General features: G+C 37.0%; 1 protein-coding gene across 2 annotated transcripts in view; it reads right to left on the bottom strand.

Moving 5' to 3' along the window:
- Positions 1-16,289, bottom strand: part of PTPRO (protein tyrosine phosphatase receptor type O) — a gene marked incomplete at both ends in the record, with an annotated part of 224,795 nt that overhangs the window by 55,323 nt on the left and 153,183 nt on the right. For both annotated transcript variants that reach the window (XM_082850493.1, XM_082850494.1), the window contains 4 exons: positions 9,497-9,617; positions 10,781-10,932; positions 14,743-14,854; positions 15,805-15,998. In XM_082850493.1, coding sequence (XP_082706619.1) covers positions 9,497-9,617; positions 10,781-10,932; positions 14,743-14,854; positions 15,805-15,998 — 579 coding nt within the window. The remainder of the gene's footprint in view (positions 1-9,496; positions 9,618-10,780; positions 10,933-14,742; positions 14,855-15,804; positions 15,999-16,289) is intronic.

Raw genomic sequence — 16,289 nt, 5'->3', positions numbered from 1 at the left:
TTTTACAGTCTTACCTCCGCAAAAGTTTAATTCCAGCTGTCTTCAGTTTTTCTGCTTTTGTTATCTTTTTTTCCTCACTCACCACTCCACCCAAATGCCTTCTCTGCAAATCACCAATGACTTCTGGGCTGCTAAGATCAGTGATCAATTCTCATTTGTCGTCTAACTTATCAACAAACTTGACATGTTGATCACTGTCTATTCACTCAAGTACTTTCTTTGCTTGGCTCTTAGGACATCACATTTTATGTGCTTCTTCTTACTTCACTGGCCACTTTTTCTCAGGCTCCTTTGCTGGTTTTCCCTCACCACTTCCACTTTTAAAAGTTGGGGTGCCTAGGGCTTAGTTCTTGGGTAGCATTCCTTTTTAATTACTTGTTCCCTGATAACCTCATCAAGTCTGTTTTCTGTCTACCCTCATATTTATATTTCCAGTGCTGAAATCCCCAGAACCCACGCTCCTTTCTCCAACTGCCTACTCAGTAACTGTTCTTTATTGTTTAATAGGCACCTTCAAATGTTGACACATCCCAAACCGAACTTCTGACCTTTCCCCCCAAACCTGCCTCTCCCATAATCTTCCTCAACTCAATAAATTGCGCCTTTGTCCTTCCAATTTCTCAGACCCCAGAACTTGTCATTTCCCTAGACCTCTTTCATTCATTCATAGACAACACCTAAATCTATCAGTAGATTCTCTCAGCCCCACCTTCCAAATAAACTTTGAATCTGATCACTTTTCATCACGCTGGTGGAAGCAAGCATAAGCTTGTATCTGGATAGACGCTACAGCCTCCTAACCCTAAGGAGGAGGGTGATCATGTAAGTTATCAAAAGTGTCCAGTTGGAATCCTTTTGGGAGGGAAGGGATTGCTAAAGAAGGTGACTAGCTTTTACCTGATCCATAACAGACCTAAACTGGTACCTGAAGCAACTGGGATGAAAGGTCATCTCATCTAACTGGTCTCCTGCTTTTACCCTCACCCATGCGATCCCTGGAACTGGTCAGGTCATGTTACTCCTCTGCTTGAACCATCCAGGGGAACGTCATCTCTCTCTGGTTAAACCCTGCACGATTTGTTTCCTTGCTACCTTTCTGCCTTCTAAGTTACTCTTCTTTGTCTCTATTCCACGTCAGTGACACTGCCTTCTCAACTTTTCCTTGAACTTTCCAAGCGCAGCGCTGCTTCTTGAACTTTGCATCTGTGGTTCCTTCTGCCTACAGACTCTCCTCCCAGCTACCTGCTCGGCATCTGCAGCTCCTTCAGGATTTGGCTGAAATAGCACCTTCACAGTGAAGCTTCCTCTATCCCCATCCCTACAAAAACTGCATCCCCACCTGCACCACAGAACTCTTCCTGCTTCATTTTTCTCCATAACACTTATCACCATTTGGCATCCTTATATTTATGCTTGTCTCTTTTTCTCCACTAGAAGGAGGATAGAAATTTCTGTCAGCTTTGTTCATTTCTGTATCCTCAGCACCTAGATTAGTGGGAAGCATATAATAAATGTTAAATAAAGATTTGTTGACTGATAGGATAAGTTAATTTTTAAAAACTATAGTACCTTGGTTATTTTATTATCTTCTTTCTAATTGACTGGTGGTATATATATGTTGTACTTGGTAAATTTTTGCCAGCCATCACAGTCATATTATTACCCAAATTAATAGAATATCTGTGTAAAGTGTGTTTATATATATATATATATTATGTTAAATGTAAATATATATAAATAAAGGATATACACACTTTCTTTCCTTTATCATTTCCTCCCTCTCTTCAATCCATTCATTTGTTCATCTTCCTTTCCTCTCTCTGTGCTACATTGACACAAATTTATTCACCTTCTTATTGAACTCATTTTTGTTTGTTTGTTTTGGTGGTGGGTAAGGGGAATAACAAGTTAGTCACTTACCGGGAGAGGATTCAAGGAAAGGGATGGGTGGCTAGGGAGAGGAACTTTAGACTTCAGTTTGCCATGACTCACAACACTTAACTCAGTTCGTACCAAAAATGAGAACTGCATATATCCAAGTAACTATTTCCCAAAATTGTACACTCAATGACTTCAACATAAGAATTAAACAAATTTTCTCAACTGACAGAGAGACCAGGAAGGGCGGTACCTTGTAATGGCTGGGCTTTTATATAGTCAGAAATTACATTTCATCAAAATGGATATAATTATTTGTAAGCTACTAAAATTTGATGTGTGAGTGTGCATGAGAGAGAGAGAGAGAGAGAGAGAGAGAGAGAGAGAGAGAGAGAGAGAGTTAGAGAAGAGAGCAGATTCTAATATCCCCCCAATTCTTAACATCTGTATCTATCGTCAAATTATGTTTTAAAGATTTCTCATCTATATAAAAACTTTCATGGCGGAGATTAAGGAAATCAAACCAATTTCACAATGCTCAAATTCCCAAACAGGAACAGAAAGCCACAGGAATGGGTGTGAGGCTCCTTCCTGCTCTGTTAAATGCGTTCATAGAAAAATGAAATTTTTAGAAAAAAAATACACCCCAAATCCAGGAAGACATAAGCCAGCAGATGGATTAAAAAGTACTGTTTCTAGATCCAGGCTCAACAGATTTCTCTAGGTTTCAACTTGCCCAAATGAGGACATTGCACTAAATTATCTCCAAATCTCTCCCAGAACTAAAGTTATCTGAGTCCTTATCTTGAACCTGCCTGAGCAGGTTGGTGGTCAGGATAAAGCAGACCTTTGACGATAGTGGTGGACACATTCTGTTTTTCGCCTTTCTCTGACTTTATTGGCTGTTCCTTCCATGTCTCTCTTGCTAACTCCTCTCCCTCTGCTCAGTCTCTAAATGCTAGAGTGGTTCTTCTTGGCTAGACCCAGGGCTCCTCTCCTCTGTTTCTACTTAGTACTTGAGGATCTTATCCAGACACCCCCAAATTTATGTTTCCAGCCTAGAATTCTCCCCTGATCTCCAGACACATATATCAACAGTCTCTTTACTTGAAAACTGCACTTGGATGTCCTTTTGATTTTTTATGTCTGAGGAAGAATCCTTGACTCTCAGCTTTCCTCCGGTTTCCTCCTCTTCTAGTTTTTCTAGTCCTTTCAATCTCAGTAAATTGTACCACCCACCACCCTAGTCGCTCAAGAGCAAAGCCTAAGAGACATTCTTAATTTCTCTTTCTCTCATTTGCTGTTTCACCCCATCAGAAAATTCTGGGGACACAACCTCCAAAACAGCTCCTGAATTCTGCCCAGTTTTCTCCATCTCCATTATTACCATTTCAGTCAAAGTTACCATCATTTCCCACAGCACTTATTTTAATTAGAATGCTGTTTTTAAGGCTAATGATAAATAATCCCTTAATTGGTCTCCCTACCTTTACTGTTGACCCCCAAATCTTTTCTCCCTTGAGCAACTGGAAGGCTTATTTTAAATATAAGTCAGATTATTTATGTTAAATTCTCTAAATGGCTTCAAGTGTGCAATTTCAAAATAAAATCTCAACTCCATGCCTCGCGAGTCCCATATAATCTGACTTCTCCTGTTCTTTCTGCCTACGTGCTCTTCCTCAACCTTTTCACGGATGATCCTTGCTATTCAGATCTCTTCTGTCGCTTACTCAGAGAAAGCTTTTACTTCAAAGCCATCTGCATCATACTACCCTATTTTAATGCTCTGTAAAGCACTTATGACCATCTCTCCCTTCACTAGATCGTAAGCTCCTTGTGAACAGAAAATGAACGTGACTTTTTGGGTTTATTATGATAAGAAGTCTGGCATCTGAGCAGTGCTTAGAAGTTTCTCAGCATATATTTGTTAAATAAATTAATGAATGGATATTCTATTACCATAGATCTATTTTATGAATCTCATTCTTATTTCTTTCTCATTCTTGATTCTTTTCCTCACTCCTTCGTCCCCCCCCCTTTTCTTTTTCTTTTTAGGTTGGAAAACTGATTGCGCGATGCAAGCTTATCAAATCCTCCTAAAGTTTCTCCAGAGTTCCAGGTAGATTCACCAAGACTAGAAGTTACAACTGGTTGCTCGTTGAAGCCGCAGTTGTATGCAGACCAACGAGCTCTTGTAAAATGACAAGTCTTAGTGCAGATTTGATTGACATTTGTGTTAACTGCCAAAGTGAGCTGTCATCACGTACCACCATAGTACCATGAAACTGCTGGCAGCCTAAGATTCTTAATGGGATGATTGGCTCAAAGCCTTGCAAACGGCACCACTAATGGCACATATCTTCTCTGGGTGTCTGTTGATGACATAATAATTGAAAAATTTTGGCAACTGTTTTAAGAGCTTGCTACCCTTGTGCATGCCATCTTGGATTAATTTATGTTGTTCTGGATTTCTGGTTTCTTTCTCCAGATGTAGATCCTGTCCTCCATGACAGCAAGTAGAGCCATTCCAAAGAGATCTCTATACAGAGAAATTAAACTCAGGGTTGGTTCAACAGTGTTGCTCCTAGGTTAAAGATGGCATTCTGATTTAAACAAGCACTGAAAATCTGGGTGCCAAAGCTGTATTTTTCTGTAAAGTAGAATTAATTTGACTTTTATGTATACTAACTGAATGCTGTATAGAAACATAAAAATGGCAAGAATGAATGTTTTGTGAAAAAAATTGCAGTTCAGTTATTACTAAAGCAAAATGTTTCACTTCTCTGAAAGCTGAAACTTGTTTTGGTTAAATATTAACTGTAATACTAATTTCAGCTTCGAGGTCTATAGTTTCAATTCCATTCAACACATATCTATTAAGCTTCTACAGCAGACAAGGTAGTGTGTGTGATAGAAAATTGAAAGAGCTTATAAAACACAATAATGTCATTAGTAGGATGGAAAATAGACCTTTAGACAAATGGATAAAAAGTAGGGTTATTTCATTTTCAGGGGAAAAAAAAGGGCTAAGGACAGGCACATTATATAAAGATTGTCTTGCTTTCAGAGAGGAACAGGATAGAGGTAATATTCTGTCTGATATTAAGATACCAACATGGAAAAGCTTATCAATTCTAAGGGTAATGATTCACTAGAAATAATTGCTGCGGGAACGTGTCTTCCCTATTTGAAAAGTTCAAAGGAACTTAAAAAAATATATTTATTTTTATTTTATTTCTTTTATTGGCTGCGCTGGGTCTCCGTTGCTGCGTGCGGGCTTTCTCTAGTTGCGGCAAGCAGGGCTACTCTTCGTTGCAGTGCATGGGCTTCTCATTGCGGTGGCTACTCTTGTTGCAAAGCACGGGCTCTAGGCATGCAACCTGTGGGCTCAGCAGTTGTAGCTCTCGGGCTCTAGAGTGTAGGCTCAGTAGTTGTGGTGCATGGGCTTAGTTGCTCTGCCGCATGTGGGATCTTCCCGGACCAGGGCTCGAACCTGTGTCCCCTGCATTGGCAGGCAGATTCTTAACCACCGCACCACCAGGGAAGCTCTCAAAGGAACTTCCTAAACTGGTTTAGTCAGTCCTGTCTGTTAATGGGGAGACATGGGGAGTCAAAACCTCATGATAAGTTTGGGAAATTATGACAGTTTTCTTACTCACATTCCTATTTGTTTGAGTGTAATTGTCTCAGTTCATGACTTTAACCCATATTCCTGAGGCTTCACGGATCATCCATAATGTCACATAAAAATGACAGCAAAACACAAAATAGGCCACTGAATACTACTTTGGTAAGACCACTTCTGAACTTGTACTTTAAGGGAGACCAACAAACCAGGTAAGTTGGAGAAAGCATCTAGAAACCCGAGAAACACTCATGGTTGCTTCTGCTCATAAAACTTGGGAAAAGAAAGTCTTGGGGAACACAGGCATGATCTTCAAGTAATTCCAGTTACCTGGAAACAAGTTTTGAACTAACATTCATACAGAGAACAAAATCAGAGTTGGAATGGTTGGAATCAGGTGATTTTTTTGTCTTAATAAATAGATCGTGCAATGTTGGAAGCTGGTGATCTCCACATTCCTGGAATTCAAGTATAGACTGCTAGGGAAAAGCAGATTGTGTGCAGTGCATGAAAGAACTCTACTCATGATTCTCAGTAGGAGTAGTACCGCCCCCTTGAGGGTGCTTGGAAATTTGCAGAAATGTTTTTAGTAGTCACAATGGAGGAAGTTAACCATACTTCGGTGGGCAGGGCTCAGAAATACTAGATGTCCTGCAAAAATCAAGAAAGTTCCAAAGAGGAAAATTGTCCCATGTCCCACGTTCCACATGAATTTATAACTTTGCATCAGAATAAATCCACTATAAATATAAGTACAAGTACTTTATCATGCAATTAATATTGGAAAAAAATTTAATGTTATGTAAAATAATTTTGAAGAAAGTTGCCATGAAGAAGGACATAAATGGAATTAAGATGTTATTTAAAAACTATTCAACACCATACACAAAAATAAACTCAAAATGGATCAAAGACCTAAATGTAAGGCTGGACACTATAAAACTCTTAGAGGAAAACATAGGCAGAACACTCTTTCACATAAATCACAGCAATATCTTTTTTTAGTCCACTTCCTAGAGTAATTTAAAAAAACAAAACAAAAATAAACAAATGGGATCTAATTAAACTGAAAAGCTTTTGCACAGTAAAGGAAACCATAAACAAAAGGGAAAGACAACCCACAGAATGAGGGAAAATATTTGCAAATGAAGCGACCCACAGGGATTAATCTCCAAAATATACAAACAGCTCATGCAGCTCAATATCAAAAAAACAAACAACCCAATCCAAAAATGCGCAGAAGATCTAAACAGACACTTCTCTAAAGAAGACATACAGATGGCCAAAAAGCACATGAAAAGATGCTCAACATCACTAATTATCAGAAAAACGCAAATCAAAACTACAATGAAGTATCACCTCACACCAGTTAGAATGGGCATCATCAAAAAGTCTAAAAACAATAAATACTGGAGAGGGTGTGGAGAAAAAGAAACACTCCTACACTGTTGGTGGGAATGTAAATTGGTGTAGCCACTATGGAGAGCAGTATGGAGGTTCCTTAAAAAACTAAAATAGAGCTACCATGTGATCCAGCAATTCCACTCCTGGGTATATATCAGAGAAAACCATAATTCAAAATGAGACATGCACCCCAATGTTCATTGCAGCACTGTTTACAATGGCCAAGACATGGAAGCAACCTAAATGTCCATTGACAGAGGAATGGATAAAGAAGGTGTGGTACATCTATACAGTGGAATACTACTCAGCTGTAATGTCAAACAAAATAATGTCCTTTGCAATAACATGGATGGATCTAGAGATTATCATACTAAGAGAAATAAGTCAGACAGAGAAAGACAAATATCATATGATATCACTTATATGTGGAATCTAATTTTAAAAAATGATATAAATGAACTTATTTACAAAACAGAAACAGACTCACAGATTTTGAAAACAAACTTATGGTTACCAGAGGGAAATATGGAGGGGGGAGGGATAAATTAGGAGCTTGGAATTAACATACACATGCTACTATATATAAAATAGATAACCAACAAGGACCTACTGTATAGCACAGGGAACACTACTAAATATTCTGTAATAACCTATATGGGAAAAGAATCTGAAAAGGAATGAATATATGTATACGTATAACCGAATCACTTTGCTGTACACCTGAAACTAAAACAACATTGTAAATAAACTATACTCCAATAAAATTTTTTTAAAATGTTATTAAAAAAACCTACTCAATAATTCACTTTTTCTGCCCATAGTGTCTATTTAGTACATCATGCATTTTCAATTACCAAATTAATTCTAAAGGATTTCAGTGCAAGAGTTTAGTTTTTCCTGTGCCAAATAAGAGACAAAAAAGATTTAAGACTTTGTGTCTTATGCATTGAATTATAGAGAAATGCAACTAGTGGATATACTAAGAAAAGATTGTTTTGTTTGGTTCTGGATTTTCCAAGAGTTTTCTAAAGGTACATCACTGTCAGCGCTGCTGCTCCTGGTATTTAAGCTGCTAATAAAACATCCTGGATTGTTCTTTACTTATAGCTGCACATATGAACATGTGTAATAAAAGAAATGATTTGAAACTTTTACGGACAGACACAGAATATAAATTAGCAGATATCTGAAACTGTGATGTCAGTAAGTTGAACTAAATGTTTTGAATTTATTTTTATTGCCATATACATTTATTTTTTATTGAATTATAATAGACACACAACATTGTATTAGTTTCAGGTGTACAACATAATGATTCAATATTTGTATGGATCATGAAATGATTTCATGATGTCTAGTTATATATATATGTAAAATTTTCAACTATAAAAATGATGAGATCTCTGCTGTGAAAATTACATATTGAACTGCATTTATTTTGGGGTTATCATTCTCAAACTGGTACTGCCCCAAGAGGTCTACCACCCAACTTTTTGCCCATCTGTCCTCTTTTGCCTGCAGCTGAAGATAGGATATTACTTCTGAGGTCCCTTTAAGTACCTGAAACTATTTACTTTAATACATGGTAGATTGTTGAATGTAGGAGATGTGTTTTGTGTCATATAGTGTCACTTCCAAGTTGTTTTTCATAATATAAATAATTATTTTGACACTACACAATAAGTTCCAGGTCATTTGCAATAATATCAGTTTCCTCATTATCCCTCATCCACGGCTTATTATTTTTCTCAGCATGTTATCTCTACTTTAAGGTTATTTCCCTCTTTCTTTCATCACAGGCAAATTTGTCTAGTCTCTTATTACTTATCCTAACTCTAGGTTTTATTCTAGGGTCCACCTGTACTTTTATATGCTTTATTTTTAATTATTTAAATAATTTATCTCTAATTAATAATAATAAATTAATTAATATAGATTTATTCATTTCTTTATTTTTATACTTCCTGTATGGAAGAACTACTGATCCTGTTACTTCTTGTAAACTCACATTTATTCGTTTTCATTGTATGTAGTCATCAGGTAGTCCCATTATGACTTTTAGAATAGCTAAAATCTGTACCTGAACATATACATAGGGAATCCATATTATTTTTTATAAATTATTTTTCTTTTCTTTTGATTTTGAATTAGAGTTAGGATTTATATCAAATTTAAAAAATCAACATGTGGATTATTTTATCTATGAATTTCAATTTAAGATATTAATGAGGGCATTGCATAATATTTATATAAAAGGGGAATGGTGTCTGATAGGGTTGAGAACACGGCACTAGATAATATCTAAGGTCCATCCATCTCTAAAATTCTAAGACTTGTTGGTTCCTCTAGCCTTACTATGAATGATGAACACTGTTGTCTCCAGCACAGTAAACACTGCACTCACAGAAATTTATAAGTTGAATGTACTCTTTTGATAGTATTAAGTCTCTTTTGTACTTATAAAAGACAGCAAACCATTTTTTTTTTCTATTTCACTGAGTTGCGAAGACCATGTTAAACCAAGAGATACACACACTAGGTTCTCCCAGCATGATTATTTTCACACACACACCTGTGTACTTTTCTTACCTAGCTTGACGAGGTGGAGCATGGAGGTATTACTTCCTCTTTCAGTGCAAGCAGTTACGGAGATATTGTAGATATCTCCCGGAGGCAGGCTGAGAATTGTGGTCATGACATTGCGCGTTACCTGCAAGATCATCAGAATGGAGGGTTTAAGCTTCTAATGGCCTTGAACTAGAATACCATTCCAAACAACTACAGGGCTATCACAGATGTTCCCTCTCTGTTCTGTGCTGCAATCTACAGTTGATTAAGCCTTACGAATATATTATTTCCTCTGATGATATAAATTTCTCAGCTGAGCCAAATGCAAGGTAGCCCTAAATAGGCACAATACATAAGGGACATTTTTGTGATTAATTCCTTTGTTTGGAATGGGTATTACTCTGATTTCTTTCCCCTCATATTCACAGCAAATTTTAGAAAAAGCAATTGCTTGGTTTTACTAATAGGAACATTGATCAGCCTTAGCTGAGAAGCTCAAAAGAAACCTAACCATGTCTATGGACACCTGCTTTCTTAACTTAAGACTATATTTCCCAGTTTCTTCTATAGCTAGTGGGGACCATGTGACCCCATTCCAACCATGGGTAAGAGGAGGTACCATGGGCAACTTATAGTTTTGTTCACACCCTGTATGCGCTGGGCCTTTGTGTCCTCTCTTTTCCCCTTCCTGTGGGCTGGAATATGGCTGTAAAGATGAGGAAGTTTTGCCTGTGCAGATGAGGACTACACATAGTGGCAGATGCAGCAGCAAAATAGAAAGAATCTGGACCCCTGGATGATCCCTCACAGCAGAGGTGCCCTGTTAGTGCTGGGTACTATGAGAGAGACATAGGTGTTGATATTCTTTAATCCACAGCCTTAAAAAAACATATTATTACAGTCATTTAGTTGGTACCCTAAATACTATAACAAAAAGCTTAATAAACCAGGAGAAAAGAAATTTGTATTTCCAACACATCCGTATATTTAGGTGTTGGGGATATATGGAGAAAATAATGAAATAACTATGGTTTTCTTGAAAATGTTTAGTATCCTGAAGAAAAAGCGCGGTCATAACTTTAAACACAGGTGAAATCAATAATCAATAGATACAATGATTACTACTCACTACTAAAGATTAAAAGCTAAGCTCTGTGAAAGAAGGAATTTAATTTTTGTTCACTATCCTGTCTCCAGAACCCAAAACAGTGCCACTTGGCACACGAATATTTTTTTGATGTCTCAATAAATGTTTGCTTCATGGTTTTCAACAGGTGCCCAATACTGGGAATCAAAGATACATACACTCTTTTTAATTTTCTTCTTTCCTTCTGCAACAACCATCCAGTGGAGCATTCTAGAATGCGAGAGGTCAGTAGTGTCATCCCCGTATGTCCAACTGATATATAACAGACTGTTGAAATATTCCACAGAAGTGATTTCTGGAGCAACTGGGGCTATGAGAGAGGAAAGAACTACACTTTAGTATAAGAGACTATGAATAATTAAAGTACTTATCAACAGAGCATGAAATCCCATATAGAATTAATTTAGAGAATTAAAATTCACACCTCATGATGGTCCTAGGGACTCTTGGACCTGTCGATAATATAGTGAAGTTTGGTGGTATGAGGTGGGCACTTGTTTTGTGGGACACTACCTTGTATGGCTCAGACTCAAGACAGCCAGACCTATACCTGAGGAGAGCAAGTTTTCTTATATAAATTTTATTTACAAGATTCCAAAAATGTTCACATGTTTGGGTCAAATTTGGGGTTAATTTATTGTTGGATCAATAAATTAATATTATTAGGCACTGGTGAACTTATTTTCCAAGCAGCACTAGAAACTCTGGGGTCCTGTAAAAATAAATCTTTTTTATTGTGGCAGCAAAGAAGTTTACGGGAATAAAGAACAACAGTAGGATCAATGAGTAGAAGAACAGAAAAATAAATACTATGTCCATAAGATAACAAGACAATGGCATTGACAGTGTCTAGCGCAGTGCTTCGCGGAAGGTAGGCTCTAAATAAAAGTTGCTGAAGCAAGTATTAAGGGAGGGAAGGAAGAGATTTTTAACTTTAAAAAGCTAAATTCTCCCTGACACTGAGTTTATGAATTTATTTTATAACTTTACACGTTTAAATTTAAAACAATTCTGATAGGGGAGGAGAGTTCATCACAAGCTTTATAATACATAAGCTTTGAAAGCACACTTTAATTAGTTTTTAAAGTAACTGATAATTCTGAAGATTTTAACAAATACACAGTTGACTTTACATTCTATGTGATGTTGGTTTGAAGATAGTCAAGTGTCCTATTCCAAGGTACAGGCCCAAACCAACCAACGTTTGGAGGAGAATTTCTAAAAATCAAAAAGACTTATTTTCCTTAACATGCACTAATACGTATAACAGACATTCATAACTATCTATGCTTTCAGATACAATTATTCACTAAAGAGATGTGTAATAGTAAAAAACATATTTCTGTTTCATGCTAAGTATGAGTAGCATTTCTATATGTTTGACAATAAAATCTTGAAATATCAACATGTCTATAATAAGTAGCACAAACCCATATCATATTGCAGAAAATCTGAATAAAGGAAAATAACCCTGGTTTCTTTATAGCCTCATAACATATTTTTATATAATTCACTATATACAAGAACCTATATGTATATTTCTTCAAAGGATATTTTCTCAAGTTCTAATTTGAGTGGACATATTTAAAATTGCAAAGCCAGAAGTATATATCTCTCGCTCACAGGTATGAAGTCTTCACATTTTTATACTCCATGTTGTTGATTTCAAATCCAGCATATTGCTGAAAGGCCACCAGATGTCACTATTTGTTTATTAAACATTATTTGGTACACTAGCATAATTAGGAACTTGACTTGCAGACAAACTGCCTAACAAAGATAATAGACTTGAGGTTCTAATAAATCGCACCTTATTCAAGTATTTTATTCCTATTCCCACACAACTTGGCAATTTGGATTACAATTGGAAAACATACGAAAGTAAAGTATGAGGTCTTTATTTGCTTTAAAATTGAAATGAGGGAAGAAAGCCCCCCCTGACCAAAAGCTAAAATTTCAACTAGTTTTAGATACAGGTATAAAAATAAAACTCAGCTACCATATGTATTTTAACAATGATTTAGATTACATAATTTAATTCTCACACTACCCTATGAGGTATTATTATGCCCGTTTTATAGATGTGAGAATTGAGACCATCTGTGTCAATACGCTTAGATAACACTGTGGATCCCCAGTGTCAGCATGACTTAGTGGTTGGTCCCAGGAAAAAATAAGAAATTCCCAAAGATCAATTTATTGGAGACAATAGACTGCTCACCTAGGCAAGTAGCTTGCTTATTAACCATAGTTTACATATCCAGACTTGCTTTGTCCACCTAACTCTTATCTCATGACCTTTGCCCATTCCCAGGTAGTTCCCAACTTAGAAAGGCACACCTAAACCATTTGAGTCCAGAACTCCAAACCCTATTAATATTTCATTTCTGATGTCCCCCTTGGGAGACACCACGAACACTCTGTCCAGAAAGTGTCCTGGCTCACTACAGCAAGTTCCCTACGCTTAGCTTTGTTTCATTAGCCAGTTGTTAGGCAATATTTTGAGTTTTACCAGTGAGAAAATACAAGTCCAGGATCATTAAGATAATTTGCTCAAAGTTCTACAGCTGGAAATTAGCAGGGTCAAGGCTGCTCGATCAAGTGATCAGATGTGGCGTCTGGGCTTTCTCCAGACAGCTGCTCTGTCCGAGAAGGAAAGAGCATTCTCAGAGTGTTAATCTCAGTAAAGTTAAGTGTATGAATTACTGATACAATGAAGTTTAATTATAATTAAGTATGTGATTATGAATATAGTCAAAAAGGCTAACACAGGACTTGTCAAATAATTGGTGTTTTCTCTTTTTATGGTAGTCTTTCACTTCTCTACTTTAATATTACTATTAACATCTGGAACAAAGGAAGCTCTTGACATTGGCCAGTAAACAACAGTCATGAACTATGTAAGTTGATTGTGTAAGAATTCACATGATTAATTTCTTTCCATTGTTTTTTTAATGGATAAAGCTCAACAGGGTAAAGCTAGAAGTCCAGTGAGTAAATTATTTTGACAAAATTATTCTTCATCGAAACAATATCTTTCTCTTTTCTTTTCTCAATATAATTTTTTTTTTTTTTTTTTTTTTGCGGTACACGGGCCTCTCACTGTTGTGGCCTCTCCCGTTGCGGAGCACAGGCTCCTGATGCGCAGGCTCAGCGGCCATGGCTCACGGGCCCAGCCGCTCCGCGGCATGTGGGATCTTCCCAGACCGGGGCACGAACCCGTGTCCCCTGCATCGGCAGGCGGACTCTCAACCACTGTGCCACCAGGGAAGCCCATCAATATAAATTTAATTATGGCTTTGCAGTCCCATCAAAAGTTCTTGAAAAAATCTTAGTTCAGACAATAAGGGTTACTGTTTCTCGGATGAATTTCCTCTTCTTGTTGCTACCTCTGCCCACCTCTGCTGTCTCTGCCATATGATAGTGATCTACATAATCTTAGGCTCTGAGGATCCAACACTAACAGTTTTGTGAGTACTTAAACTTTGTGCCATGTATTTTGCTAAGTAGCTTTTTTAATTGGGAAGTAACAATAGATAATAATAGCAGATTATAGATACTATTATCATCCCTATTTTTCACGTGAAAGAAACTGAGGCTTAGAAGAATTAACTTGCTGGAGTTTACAGGTGGACGGTGGCAAACGTGTGACCCACACACCCAAGTTTATGTGTCTCCAGGTCTGTTTCAATTCCTGCAGTGGACAGTACTGCAGTCAGCCTGTGACTTTGAAAATGGCTTAATTAATAAGGAAATGGAGGCACTCTACCAAATACAATTATCAAAATGGATAAAATCATTTGAGTGTGGTGTGAAGCTGAAAGCTCTGCCTGCCACATCTCGCTTCTAATCAATTCTGAACAGGGGTGCATAAATCCAGGGCAGTGGCTCAGGATAAAAAGAAATGAAGGACAGTAACTCAGGATATAAATTGTATTTTAATTTTTAAAGGCTATTATTTAACCAAATAATAAATTTTCAGAATCAAGTATATCATCTTCTGTGAAATTGATACTCAGTCGGTCCTGGGTGAATGACTAGCAATTTCTGGAGATGGGTCCCCTCAGAACTTCCTCAAAATAGTGATCTCTCCTCATGGGACCATTTCCCACACACTCACCTGTTATGAAGCTTATGGTGGAACTGTCACAGCAGCTCAGTTCCGGGTCTCCCCATGTTACCATGGTAACTCGAAAGTTGTAGTACCATGCTGGCAACAGATGAGCTATCCTCTGAAAAAAGCAAGAAGACAAAAGACTAAGAGGGAAAATCATATTTTTGGAATACAGTTATGTACTTCTCTTAGGCTATGAAAAAAGTAATTTTTAATTTCCTTTTGCCTTTTTGTGTTTCCCATTTCCCATTAAAAATATTCTTTTTGGAATGAGATGACATGTAAATAAAATGATGTACCACAATATAATATATTTTAAAAAGTGATCAAAAGATATAGAGTCAAATATGTTCAGTATTGGTTTCCTTTTGCAGTTTCCTAAGTTATATTACACAAGAGAATTAGTATTTATTTGTACGTCACTGTATGTACATGGCCTCCGATTTCTAAGGCAAATAACCTTTCACAACTTTATATTCTCCCAGCATGGACCATAAACATGCATCCATATTGGGTGGCAATCACCAGAGTCGTCAACTGGGTAGAGGACAATTGTGTAATTTGTATGTGACCTGTAGCTGACCTGCACTTTTAAAATTATTCTAGTCTCAGAAAGAGCAATCCTTTCCTGCTCTCTTGAAGAACATCCTCTAAGGGCCTGACATTATTGGTATTTAACTGATTTTTCAATGTCAAGAAAAGCCATCATTAGAGTTAAGCAGTGTCAACTAATTATTGAATGACTAGAGGAAATCTCCTGTGTTTTCTTCCTCAGGAGCAGAGAGAAACAATAAGCACTTGGTAGGTCTACTAAAATGTGAATTAGCAAATACACTCAATTAAGAGTGAAAGCTAGTTTCACACAATTCTCTCTCTCTCTTTCTCAAAAAACAACAAAAAAATTAAAAGCAAAAACAACCCCAAACCTTGCAAGCAGCAAGCTACCTGTGTGTATTTACAAAACGGTCTAATTTACATAACACATAATAATTTTTTCAGACACGTTTGGTACATGAAAGCATGTCTGTTGACACAGGAAAATGTAACAGCTGGTTAAGGAAAGATTACCACGGATGCAGTCAAGGAGACAGTCGCTGCTATTTCATAGTAAGTTGTCCATTCTGATGTCATTGTTGTAGGGTTGAAATAAAACATTTCAACCACATATTTTCTGAACACTCCTAAATAAGGTCTGGTCCAGCTCAAAACCACTGCTGTAGGACCCAAGGGATAGAGCATTAAATCCTTTATTCCAGTTGGAACTAAGAAGGGAGGGGAGTGAAAAAAGAAAGTCAAGAAGGAATGTTTAATATCTTAGCAATAGCTTCACACTGCTACCTAATAACTAGGTTTTTCACTCTTCTGATACAATCATTAAAAACTAAAAATATTTGCCTGAGATTTTCTTTTTCCCAAGTAATGGATGCTAAGGATGGCTTCCAGGTATACAATTGTAATCATTAATTACTCTGAAGGTTGAATATTGGGTGAACAAGTATGGACCTCCCATAAATGATGATAATGACTTGAGCTTAGAAATTGCACCCCTCCAA

Source organism: Leucopleurus acutus (genome assembly GCF_964270905.1).
Source record: "Leucopleurus acutus genome assembly, chromosome: 11".
NCBI lineage: Eukaryota > Metazoa > Chordata > Mammalia > Artiodactyla > Delphinidae > Leucopleurus > Leucopleurus acutus.
This window is presented reverse-complemented; position numbering and strand designations above follow the sequence as displayed.